The 12,638-nt window shown below is 38.1% G+C and overlaps 2 protein-coding genes across 5 annotated transcripts in view; one reads left to right on the top strand and one right to left on the bottom strand.

Moving 5' to 3' along the window:
* The first annotated feature begins 1,528 nt into the window (after positions 1 to 1,528).
* On the top strand, positions 1,529 to 11,904 carry dop (microtubule-associated serine/threonine (MAST) protein kinase dop). Of its 3 annotated transcripts, none has more exons than XM_069061010.1 (15): positions 1,529 to 1,611; positions 3,054 to 3,195; positions 5,014 to 5,093; positions 5,145 to 5,320; positions 5,426 to 5,534; positions 5,585 to 5,769; positions 6,448 to 6,739; positions 6,791 to 7,527; positions 7,582 to 7,652; positions 7,703 to 7,930; positions 7,983 to 8,210; positions 8,261 to 8,553; positions 8,606 to 9,127; positions 9,187 to 9,516; positions 9,567 to 11,904. In XM_069061010.1, exons 1-15 carry the CDS (start codon positions 1,552 to 1,554, stop codon positions 10,839 to 10,841), a joined length of 4,728 nt encoding a protein of 1,575 aa, XP_068917111.1. In that variant the 5' UTR covers positions 1,529 to 1,551; the 3' UTR covers positions 10,842 to 11,904. The 3 variants fall into 3 exon arrangements, with proteins under 3 accessions (XP_068917111.1, XP_068917110.1, XP_068917109.1); XM_069061009.1 differs by having other exon boundaries at positions 5,002 to 5,093; positions 6,451 to 6,739; XM_069061008.1 differs by having other exon boundaries at positions 5,002 to 5,093.
* LOC138140208 (protein phosphatase methylesterase 1-like) overlaps positions 5,276 to 12,638 on the bottom strand; it is a 44,803-nt gene continuing 37,440 nt past the window's right edge. The window contains exons 8-9 of one of the 2 annotated variants that reach the window (XR_011162452.1): positions 5,697 to 5,820; positions 5,276 to 5,630 (exon numbers count right to left, since the gene is read on the bottom strand). Coding sequence is in view for 1 of the 2 variants with exons in the window: in XM_069061037.1 (XP_068917138.1) it covers positions 5,801 to 5,820 (20 nt within the window). In the remaining variant the exon portion in view is untranslated. Of the gene's footprint in view, positions 5,821 to 12,638 lie in introns of both variants that reach the window. The other variant, XM_069061037.1, reaches the window with a different exon arrangement.

Below are 12,638 nucleotides of genomic sequence, written 5' to 3'. Positions count from 1 at the left end.
GTGAATTTTGATGAAGCTTAACAACGTGGTGGTCGCCTAAAAATATTACTAAATCCCTCGACATCCGGAAGTGGGAATAGATTGACCTTAAATTTATTTATTTAGATTAATAATATCCAACATCTATTTTTAAACTGATAATACGATTATATTATTAACCCTAATATAATAAATAAAACGCTGAGTTCTAGATTTTACCTCGCACGCAAGGCTGATAGGCTTCATTGCAGATTCTCCGAAGAAATTAATTGCACAATTGTAATTTTCTTATTTAATCGATTTTTTCATTTCACAATTTACCAGATCAGTTATTTGCAAAAAAAAAAAACTTGAAACTTTAAGGGACGTGCAATTATTGAACTGTCCTCAATACAGTTCATTTTCTTTTACATAAAAAAGTGCATGATGGAATGTTTTAATAACTCGGAGGACTGTAACGACTATATCCTGTTGACAGGTGTATAATCACCATAAGTTTTATTTTGCAAGGCCATGTTGTCCATTTGTAGTTGTGGGAAATTCAATTCAATTAAATACAAAATAAACATTTAGGACAAGTAAAACATATTTACTTTACATTGTATCGACAAAGTCATATAGTTTACAACACATTTAGTTATAAATAGATACGCATTAAAACGTGCAACGATTGTTCAATTGACTTTGTCTACGCGTGAGGAGAAACAAAAGACGCCGCTTGACACTTCAACTAATTTGTTATTGGGATATTTTGAATGCACAAAATCCAATTAAACTTCGGTTGCTTCCACAAGGGCAAACAGAGGAAATGCGAAAAATACGTTGAGGAGCAGGAAATCCTGGAATTCTGTACAATACAATTAAAACGATTTGACGATTATTTGTTCGACTTGTATCATTTGACCTATCAGCAACTTCACCAACTACATACATATAATTGCTATCCTTCACTCAACAGATATATCATTTATTGACTGAGCGTTATCGCAGTTTTAGGGTAAAATCAGAGAAAGTACTGGTAAATGGTCGTGGAAAATTCAGAAATAACCGGTTGCAGTATGGAATGTTTCGAGTAGAATTTTGCACACGAACTAGTGGAATTTTCATAACTGATAAATAAGTCTCCTCTTCGCGCAAAGTAATAAAGTGACCCCTGCAAACTTAAATTGGTAAAAATTGACACGTGTGTAACGCATGATACATAAGCGTAGATGATTTGTAATTTACATTCGAATGAACAATCAAAATTATAAGCACGTTGAGGATGTTAAATATAACTCGAATTATTCTTTGATATATTTTTGTTAAGGGGGGATCTGATTGAACTGATTAAAATATTTCCTTTCTTCTTCCATAAAAAAATGTAAAAGATTCGATTTTTACTGACAAATTATACAATGGAAAGAAACCACTTTTATTATTGACCTACTAAAATACTAATAATAAAATTTAAAAGATTAGGAATACAAGTGTAATTGTATTTTAAAATATTAAAGATTTGGGATGGGTAGGCAACACATTATACAGGTGTATATTTCGAACGGTAATTGCATACAAATCCACACTTTGTTTATGTATTCGCAAAAACTCACAACCTACGACGAAAAGAAAGATAAATTTAAGGTAAACATGGTAAGTATTGTGAGAGGATATAAATAACTACTAAAACGCACAACAATTCTATAGGGATTTCTAAATTAAATAATCGCATTAACAGTGTCATGCAATATAGAGGAATGGTCGAAATTTGTTTAAAATAATTGAAAATTTTAATTCCGGTAGGGTAAGTCGAACAGTAAACAGCCGAAAAAAGCAAAATTGTAGATTTTAAATTAACCCATAAATATAATTGTTAAATTAATGACACAAAATTGTTGATAACAAATCAAGAAACTTAACCAAACAGTTTTTATCTAGCAATTAATTGTCGGTCTACTCGATAATTTTATTGTTGATGGGGGTAAGTAAGAATTTTGTTACTTTAATACATATTGGGTACACAAGTTAAAATTCTCATCTGTCCAAATATAATTAAAAATTGTAAAATAAATACAAGTTATGGACATAGATAATTAGATAACATGATGCGTTTCTCACACTTCTTTGCGACATATTGGCGATTGGTTTATTTTTTATTTTGGCTTTACTCTGTTGAAAAATATTCCATTCAAGATGAGCCAAGTGAGGTAACACATAACTATCGACTTTGGGGTTCACTAATTTAGTTAACAATTTGTCAGAATTAAATTATAGGGGTGAGTTGTGACAAACGGAGGTATGGGTAAGTGAACTGAAATGAAATTTCCTAACTGTTAACATAGACGAATCAAAGTTGGGAGTTGCAAAAGGACACAAGAAAAATTGAAAGTAGCCAAAATGCGGGTATTTGCCACTAATTAATGGAACTATTGTTAGGTTGATAAAATGTAAGATTTATTAATTATCATTATTGATAAAAGTTCGAGTGGTTGCACTTCTGTATAATTTATTTTCGAGTGTAACATGGTCGGGTTGCATGTTTTTTTTTATGGTTTCAAGACTTGTCAAGTTGTCGTCCTGTATATGGTCAGGGCGGCGTTAACAACAATTACAAAAGTCATTAATCAGCCTACGACGCCAGAGGGTCGAATGGATTTCAAATTGAACCGAATCTATGTCGTTGGGTTTTTGCGTTTTGGTTTAAGAATGCGAAGCCTGGGACGTTTTACATGTCAAAAAGCCTCGTTTTTAGGGCATATAAATTAAATGCTGACCGAGTCCAACCTATATCTGGTATTGGTCGTATTTTTGATAAATGATGTCAGGGTTGGATTTGGCAACATATCAATGAAAGCAAGTTTTCGGTGCGTGCGCACAAGCCGCAGCTGTTTGTAGTCTTTGTCAGATTACGTAGCCAAGATATATTTTTATTTATGTCATTCGAATGGGCCGAAAATTCGTAAAAACAAGACCATGGCCCGCATCCGACGAATTTCCCCGACTGGTGCCGTTGTAGAGGGATTGTGTTGTGACGATGTGTGAATCAATGTTTCAATTAAGTTCATGATATTCATTTTTGGATCCGGTTGTGATAGATGGAGGACAACAATGGAGCTAAACCGCGGGCACGTTCAAATTCGGCCAGAGTTTTGGTCTTTGACGATCCCGGAGCTCTTCAGGACCGACCCAAGGGGCCCCCGATAGCCACAGGACCAGCCCCCAAGCATGCACAACCAGGTTAAATACACACCTTATGACTCACCCAAACATCCATCAAGAATGCACGTTTCTGCGTTGTATAAATGCAGCTGCAAGTAAATCTTGTGGGGCACTTGTTTTAACACAACGGGCCAAATGTCAAACATTTTCGATATTGTAAATTGGACCAACAGATCAAACACATACTGTACCCTCTGCTGCAAATTTTCTACAATATTATTGAGTGAAGTAACTTGATTAATTTTTTCAAAATTTGCAAATGATTCTCTTAAAAAAGCCGTTTTGACAGTCACATTATCATTCAAAATAAAAAATTACAAAATAAGTTTTCTTTGGGAACTGTCACTTTTGACATTTGTTTAATATTAGACTATGTTTGAGATATACACAGTGAACTAGATTTAATATGATTTTCACAGCCTCAATGGTCAGGTGGATTTTTGACATGTTGAGTATGTGAATACTTACTGTATAAAATTAAAATCACAAAAAATTAACCAGCTGTGATGCAGGTTACAGTTTTAAAATAGTGACATAAAAATATCACAGGAATTTTGCTGCATTTCCGTTTTTGCTGTGCGATGATCATTAGTTTTGATAGTTTGTGTTGTAATTGAGTAAAGCTTTAATGTGTGTGTAAAAAATCACTGTATTGTTTACATAAAAGTGGTTCAAATTTCAAATCCACTTTAAAATGTATGACATACTAATGAAATTGGTAACACACTGAATATTGTGTTTAAAAAAAACTAACAAAAACCATTAACTCGTTTATACAGGGTTATTCTAAATGATTGTAGTCGAAGTAGGCCATGCCCATGTTATTACATTTTTGCCGCTTTCATGTGAACTGTCAGTTTTGTCGCTGTCACTGTCATTTTTTAGGTGAAAAGTGCGATGATGAGATTTTTATTTATTTTTGTTAAATTAACGATTGAATCCAGAAATATTGAGTTGTTTTGCACCCAATTTAACTCCCATGCGTACTCATTTATTCACATTATTTTGATGTTTTTTTATATGGAGCGGCAACCATAAATTTTACATTGAGTTTTCACGCCTACTTCGACTACAATCATTTAGAATAACCCTGTATTATTTAGTTGAATTAACGTAATAACTAACCAGATACATTTATTTTTGTTGTAGCAATATTTTCATTGAAAAACAAACTTTGATTACATGTATTGTTTTTGAGATAGTAAAAATCAACACATAATCTCTTATCTTTATTTAATTAATAATTGTGATTTTGACATTAGCTGTTATATGGCAACGTTGGGATCAAGCTCAGACAATAACATTAAAATTATTACTTTTTTTCTTATCAAATGTTGGAAGTATTTATAATTTAGAAGCAAGTTTAAGATTTTTTGTTATATTATATGTATTTATATTGACCTCATATCTTTTTCTCTTTTTATGTTATACAAAACTGTGTTTGTTGTTGATGTAACTATAGAAATACTGCACCAAGCAGAGACGTGACTTCCAAGAATCTGATCTGATTTTAATTTCCATAGAAATGCTGTCTTATTTTTTTTAAAGAAAACGAAAGTAAATTTTGATTGAAGCGTATGAATTAAAAATCAAAAAGTAAATTTTTCATCAAGTTTCAAGCCAGTCTGTTAACAAACCGTATCTCCGTTGTCAGAATGTTGGTCTGTATTTATTTTCGACTGCATTTGTGCGATCGTGCAAACTGGCATTTCTGTACGTCTGTTTAACCGCAGTTTCACGCTTCTTAACTTGGATGACCCAAATCAAGTATACGCACTTTGCTCATTTCTGTCAATCTTGTTTTGACCATATAAAACTTCTCAGTTTCTAACACAGATCATCACACAATACCGTCGAATTTGGTCCGAATAAGCTCAGCTCTAGGCAAATCGGCTCCTTCATTATCGGTTAATATGGTAACGATAAAATTTGTTGGTTTGATTTTTGTGTAAAACGATTGATTTTAGAAGGATGTGAGCGCGGGGCGCCGAAACAGCCGTCCCGCTGCAGTTCACCGATTAAGCTTCGTAGCTAATACATCTCCTGTACTACCAAGATCTCAGTCACCTATTTGTGGCAGCCCTATAGATAGTCCGAGAACACACAATAGCTTTATTAACTTTCCCTTTGCGCCGATCAAAAGGTAAGTGTACATATTAAACATGTAATCTTGTAAAACTTCACTTTGTCTTCACATTTTAAGCATGTGTCAAATCATAATTTTACAAAGCTCTCTAATAAATTGTAGTGCATCTTTCAGAATCGTTGCTGGATGTCGAGGTGACGGTAGGAGGTGGTCTGTTGCCTCCCTACCTTCCTCTGGCTACGGAACCACCCCAGGGAGTTCAAATATGTCCGTATGTATTGTCGACTAAAAAATTCAATCGCTTTATTACCGATATTTCAGTCGAAATGTTCAAGCCAGGAAAGACTTCATCAACTACCACACATGCCTACATCAGACGACATGAGAATATTAACACATCATTTCTCCAGCAATGAAAGCAATCCATCCTTACCGGGAGTCACGTACGAAGAGAACCCCATCAGTCATCGCTCACCATTACACAGACCAAGATCAAGAAGTCTTAGGTTTGTACCGTTTCCTTGCTCGCAATCCAAATTACCCGTACCAGACTATTACTGAAGAAAAAAACATGTTAAAACAGAAAAACAACCGATGTTGTACAGATTTAAAATATCTGTATATCTGTAGTTATACAATGATTTCTTTAGCTTTTAATACTATGTCATTATTTATTGTCCCAGAAAAAAATTATATTCGGAATATTAAGAGATACTGTTAATCACGACCTGCTATTTTATAACCGGCCTTTTCAAAAGTGTAGTTCGACTGACCCCCGCAGAGCGCTAGTGTGCGGGCGTTTTTTGGGGATATTATTCATCTTAAGTTTTTGTCACCGAGAATTTTTCAAATGACATTTTGAATTTGAAGTTAAAAACTCCTTGTTTTTCGCCGTTTTGAAATTAAATTCGTGAATGTTTTCCTTATTGTTCGTTGTTTTTGTGTTTAGTGTTCTATTGCGTATTATTTAAGCGTGAAGCGCTTGTTTTGTGGCGCGGAAATTGGACCTTTCTCGGAAACATTTTCATAATGCAGTTTTAATGAAATGAATAGGCCGATTATAATAAAATCCAGATACAGTTGGTTTGGATAGTGTCTCGCATTGGATGGGGCCTGGGACGGAGTGAATTGGGTGTTTGTGCGCCTTGGAATTACCAGAACGCTGTATTATGTTCCCATTGCAGTAGCCCTAGCAGATCTCCTGTCATGGACAACGAAATTTGCATGATGAACGTTCTGTACAAAGAGAGGTTTCCCAAGGCCACTCAGCAGATGGAAGAGCGTTTAAACCATTACATCGAAGAGAACAAAACGTTCGATTTCGGTGAAGATTGTGATTATCTTCCGATCGTTCGTTTTGTTCATCATCAAGTGTTGGAAATGGCCCGCGATTGTTTGCACAAGTCGCAATCGAAATTAATCACCAGTCGATATTTCTATGAAATGTCGGAAAATTTAGAAAGATTATTAACCGAAGTAAGGAGATGTTTTAAATTTAATGCAATTTGTAAAACAGTCGTGTTTTAGACAAAAGATAAGTCTGAAGAAGCTGCTAATCTAGTCACCGGTTTTATTAAAAAGTTGCTGCTAATTATATCGAGACCCGCTCGTTTATTAGAGTGTTTAGAATTCGATCCCGAAGAGTTTTATCATTTCTTGGAGGTCGCCGAAGGGCAAGTGAAGGTTGTGCAAGGAATCAAAGCGGATATTCCACAATACATAATCCAGAAGTTGGGATTGAACAGAGACCCTATCGCCGAGTTGCAAGAAGAACTGCGCGATTGCAGTTTTTCGTCGAATCAGTCATCGAGGTCGTCGGTCTGTCTCACGTCAACTCCGAGCGCTAAAAAGTCTCTGTCGAATCCCAACGAACAGGATTTCGAAGTTGTCAAGCTGATTTCAAATGGTGCCTACGGAGCTGTATATTTGGTGAAACACAAACACACAAGACAACGGTTTGCGATGAAGAAAATCAACAAGAACAATCTCATATTGAGAAATCAAGTCGAACAAGTGTTTGCCGAACGAGACATACTCAGCTTCGCAGATAATCCGTTTGTGGTTAGCATGTATTGCAGCTTTGAAACGAAAAAGCATCTCTGTTTGGTCATGGAGTACGTCGAAGGGGGAGACTGCGCCAGTTTACTTAAAAACATTGGACCACTGCCAGCCGATATGGCGAGATTTTACTTCGCCGAAACTGTTCTCGCCGTAGAGTATTTACATAGCTATGGCATAGTTCATAGAGATTTAAAACCTGACAAGTAAGTAAACCCGAAGAATTATAAGTTAACTTTTAAATCGGAGTCTCATTTTAGTTTACTTATTACCGCGCTTGGCCACATCAAGCTGACGGATTTTGGTCTGAGCAAGATGGGTTTGATGTCGCGTGAGTTTCTAATCAACCTATTCAAACGTAATTACAAGATAACGTTTTAGTGGCTACTAATCTATACGAGGGATACGTCGACACAGAAGCCAGACAATTTTCTGACAAACAAGTTTTCGGTACCCCTGAATACATCGCGCCAGAAGTCATCCTGAGACAAGGCTACGGAAAACCGGTCGATTGGTGGTCGATGGGCATCATTCTTTACGAATTTCTCGTAGGTTGCGTCCCTTTCTTCGGTGATACTCCTGAGGAACTGTTCGCTCACACGGTCCAAGGTATTTTGTCATTTTATTTAGTCACGTTTCTTCACTCAACGCAAATTTCAAGATGACATTGAATGGCCCGATAGCGACGACTGGCCGGTACAAGAAGAAGCGAAAGATCTCATCAGCGTACTCTTGCAACATTCCCCACGCGACAGGCTAGGTACAGGTGGCGCTCAAGAAGTGAAAGAACACGTCTATTTCAACGGATTAGATTGGAACTCGCTGCTGCGCCAAAAAGCAGAATTTGTACCCCAGTTGGAACACGACGAAGATACAAGTTATTTTGACAGTACGTTTCTGGTTTGCGAGCGAATCGTTGTCAAATTGTCGATGTTTTAGGCCGCATCGACAGATACAACCACGAGCTGGAGGATGATACTGACGATACAGATGATTCGCCAGTGTTCGGACTATTTTCCTCGTGTTCTCCTCAATATCGAAAAGCCAACGTGTCGAAATTATCAAATGTAGATCTGGACAATTGCTTGGAAGGAATCAAGGCGAATGCTCCACTTGTTACAACGCCTGACACGCCGGACGTCCCTGATTTCAAGCTGCGCCCCAGAGGTCCCATCAGTCTTCACACGCCGGAAAGAGAACGACAGGAAGTTGCCACAGTTGAGCACAGAAAGGTTCGTTCCGTTGGTATCGTCACGAAACACCCACTCATCGCTTTTTAACTAGATTTCTTTGGATTTTGGAAAAACTATCAGCACGCCTGAGTCGTCACAAACTGATAGTGACGATGTGTCTCCTCAAATTCAAAGAAGACGCAAGACCGGTCACTCACGTGATATGCTACCCAAATTTTCTATATCGGTGGAGGATGAACACAGCAGTCTAGAGACCGGTACGTCGTCGTCGGAAAATCGCGAATTGTCACCGCTTGGACGCGTCCAGCTCTCCAACAAACATAAATCTAGATCTGTGGTTAAGAGCGCATCAACGTCAGGACTTTCGTTGATGATACCGTCAGACGAATTCCAAACACCTACGCATAACATTCACTCGCCAAGCGGTGGGGGAGGTTCTAGTACGGCTAGTTCACGTGATGCGTCGCCGTGTAGGGAGTTGTCACCTCTTGTTACCAGTTTGAAGCCGCCTATCATAATTAGACGGGGTCCCAAAGGATTTGGTTTTACGGTGCACACAATACGCGTGTATTATGGAGATACAGATGTGTACACGATGCACCACTTGGTGATGGTAATGTTTTCGACGAGGGTGAATGATTTGTTGTGTTGTGATCGTGACGTGTGTTTTAGGCTGTAGATGAGGGTAGTCCTGCGTTCGAGGCGGGATTAAGACCTGCGGACTTGATTACTCACATCAATGGTGAAGCAGTACAAGGTCTTTACCATACTCAAGTCTTGCAGTTGCTCCTGAGCGGTTCCGAACATGTCAGTTTGAGGGCCACGCCTCTGGAACAAACGTCGATTAAAACTGGCGGACGCAAGAGAGAACCTGGTCAAAGCAAGTTGGCGAAGAGAAGCTTACACAGACAAAGGAAACAAAAGAGGGATAGCGATAAGAGAAGGAAAACATCGTTGTTCAGGAAGATCAGCAATAAAAGAGCTAGTGTTGAGATGCAACAGGTTTTAAGTGTATGTCGGAGTAGGGTGGCGTTACGTGCGTTTTGTTGCAGATGGCGGCGAGTATTCAATCACCGATAAGCGTGACTCCTAGTCGTAGCTTTCAGTCGTTCCCACGAAGTCAAGACAATTCTTTTTCTTCTGGTACAATAAGGACACCTACTCCAGTTAACCGTTCTAATCTGACTCTTTCTGATTCTTTCAATCAACATTCTAGCAGTTCGTCATCACAAACTCCGTCTACGAGTTCCCCGAACGCCACCCCAGTCGCCAGTAATCGTAATAACAAGCAGCATTATCAGAGACCTTCGACCCTTCACGGATTAAAACACAAGTTGCATTCGAGCGCGTGTCCCAAGGCACTGCACGCAGCTAGTCCTTCGTGCGCGACGGCAGTGCCGAATCGTCGCAAGTCCGTAGGTCACATCCCGTTATCACCGCTCGCACGAACACCTTCACCTTCACCATTACCGGCGTCGCCCACCAGATCTCCAAGTCCACTCGCTTTTCCCGTGGGGCACCAACCCGGAAGTTCGAATACGACGCAGTCGTACAGCCCCAGCGCCGGCACTGCACCCATCGCCGTCTGCAATCAGAGCAAAAAGGGGTTTGTGAGGCCGAAGGGCGCCGAGCCGGGTTCGCCCCTGCTGAGGCGGGCCCTGTCCCCGGACCGCCTGCACCCCCGCAGTGCCGAGAGCAAGTGTTCGATATCGCCGTTGTGCTCGTCAGGTAGTTCCCCACCTGTTAAGTCCCAAGCGCGGTCGGGTAGCACGGTGTGGAGGCCGAACGCGCAGCCCGAAAAAGACAAAGAGGTCGAGAGTGAAGTCAACTGTTCGCAAGCGGAGGTCAGCACAAGTGGCGCCAATGCCAATTCCGACAGTCGTCTTTCGTTGAACTTGTCCGGACCGGGCGAGCTGTTGCCGAGAATTGCCGAAGAGAAGGATTCCCCCACGAACAACGGTCAGGATACCGACAAAGACAAGAAAGATAAATGTGATAGAACGGTGGAAAACAAAAGCAAACACGTCCAGCAGAAGGAGAAAAAAGAAAGAAACAAATGTGATAGAAATGTCGAAAGTTGCAATAAAAATGTACAAGAACAAGATAAAGGTAAGAGATGTGATAAGTCGACGGAATGCCATAAAGAATCTGATAAGGAGAAGAGGGATTGGAAGAAATGTGATAAAGTAGGTGAAGCGAGTAAGACGGAAGAAAAGTCCCAAAAAAAAACAAGTGATAACAAGTCTCTGTCAACATGTGATCCACCTACGAAAAATAACACTAGTTGTGTTAAAGCGAGTAAAGATTGTAACAAATCCGTTCAATAATTTTAGCTTAGTATTGTGCAACTTGCCAAACAAAAATTGTTTATCTTTTGTATGTATTTGCTTTAATATTTATAATTTTCAAGTTCGCTCAGCAATCCCCAATACTTTTTAATTCTGTATGGGTGTCTTTAGCTTCTGGAAGATATTTTACGTATACTTACTAAAAAAGACAAACACATGTGGTATGTGTCTTAAAAATATACTCGTATGTATTTTCATTAATGTTAGAGCAAGAGCGGTAAAATATGAGTATTCAATAGGAAGTTCTTTCCGAATTTTATTGATTATGTGTGTGTATATAGGATGTCAAATTGGTGTAAATTTCTTTGAAATATATTTCAAAATGTGTTACGGATCTGTAAAAACAACTTGGGTATAGAACGATATTGACTAAAATGTTTGTATATGTGTGTAAACAGATTAGTTTATGTAATTTTATTAAAAATTCAATCGAAAAATATTCTTTGGGTATACTTTCAAGGGACATCTTACTGGCGAAAGTTATTATTTGCAAAGCTTTAGATTCTGTCTATATGTTCCGGAAATTTACAAAAAAATCGTTCATATTTAACGCAATGTGTGTCAGTTCGGAAAAGGTTTTTTTTTTCTAATTTGTAATAAGTATGTGTTAATCGATAAGTGTTGAATTATGCACTGGCTATACAACTACTACATATATTCATAGTGTAATAATTAACATGCTAGATGTTAGTTTTAATTGGGATCTCAAGTACTAAGCGACTTTTTGCAAATGTGTTAGCCATATCTTTGTTACGTGTTTCTTTTCTTTACGTTCTTGGTATATATAGCTATATCTGTTTACAAATTAGATTCTAGAATACCTGGTAATTTAATTAATTTTAAAAAACCGAATTTGCATATTTTACGTGGTACTTAAAACGAGAAAAAAATTGTATTCTATTTATTGAAGGAATGAATTTTTCGATGCGTCATGTAATTATTTGTTAAGATGTTATACGTTATCTTCGAAGAAGTAATATATTATATATTGATTTTTTTATCCGAAATTAAACATAACATCGCCTTTTACGTTCATTTTGAACGATGTTTTATTTATCCATCATGACAAGTCACACCATAAAAAAAAAACTGAATTAAACCTGACACTTTAATATTGTGTATAACTCTTGAATAGAGAAATAGACATATCTTTTACGTTGGATTAATTAGATTAACGTGAAACCCAGCGTCCTGATGGACCACCAAACTTCATCTCGATTTCCCATTTTCCTTCCTAATACAGAGCACTTTGAAAATTTGTTGACCATGATACTTCTGTCGTCGACTGTCACCATGGGCGAAGAGTCAGTCAAAGGTTACCAAAAATGTCGTTTTGTAATGTGCACCAGGAATTTTGACTCTTCGATAACAAATGGATTATTAGATTTTCCTGGCCGTTCTAGCAATAGTAAAGAAAAAGCGAACTCTCGATTTTTACACGCTTCGTACACTCGTGTATGACAAAAAAGGATTTTCTTATCGAAAGTTGGGCCGGCGTAGGTTAAAATTAGTTCTATAAACGGTGCAGTGCAGCAGTGTATTAAAAAACAGTGTGCGTAAGACCGCACGACAGAAGTGAAAACTTCTGTGGCTTTTGGATTCAAATCTATTTTTGTACTCATAGCCTCAAAATCGATTTCCCGGTTATCCTCGGAGAGCGGGAAGTCCGATTTCCCGCACGCGGTGTTTTTTTGCTTTACAGCAGAAACAAGGGAAATTGCATTGTAGGGTTGGTATGTGGTTGGTATTTAATGACGTAGACAGACGAAAACGTCA

Source organism: Tenebrio molitor, chromosome X (genome assembly GCF_963966145.1).
Source record: "Tenebrio molitor chromosome X, icTenMoli1.1, whole genome shotgun sequence".
NCBI lineage: Eukaryota > Metazoa > Arthropoda > Insecta > Coleoptera > Tenebrionidae > Tenebrio > Tenebrio molitor.
This window is presented reverse-complemented; position numbering and strand designations above follow the sequence as displayed.

Bases quoted from the DNA above. Each gene is read 5' to 3' on its own strand.
- dop (XM_069061008.1), top strand. From the start codon at position 1,552: ATGTATTCGCAAAAACTCACAACCTACGACGAAAAGAAAGATAAATTT. The intron at 5,094-5,144 runs GTAACGATAAAA...GATTGATTTTAG, and splicing joins CTTCATTATCGGTTAATATG to AAGGATGTGAGCGCGGGGCG. The intron at 7,528-7,581 runs GTAAGTAAACCC...GTCTCATTTTAG, and splicing joins AGAGATTTAAAACCTGACAA to TTTACTTATTACCGCGCTTG.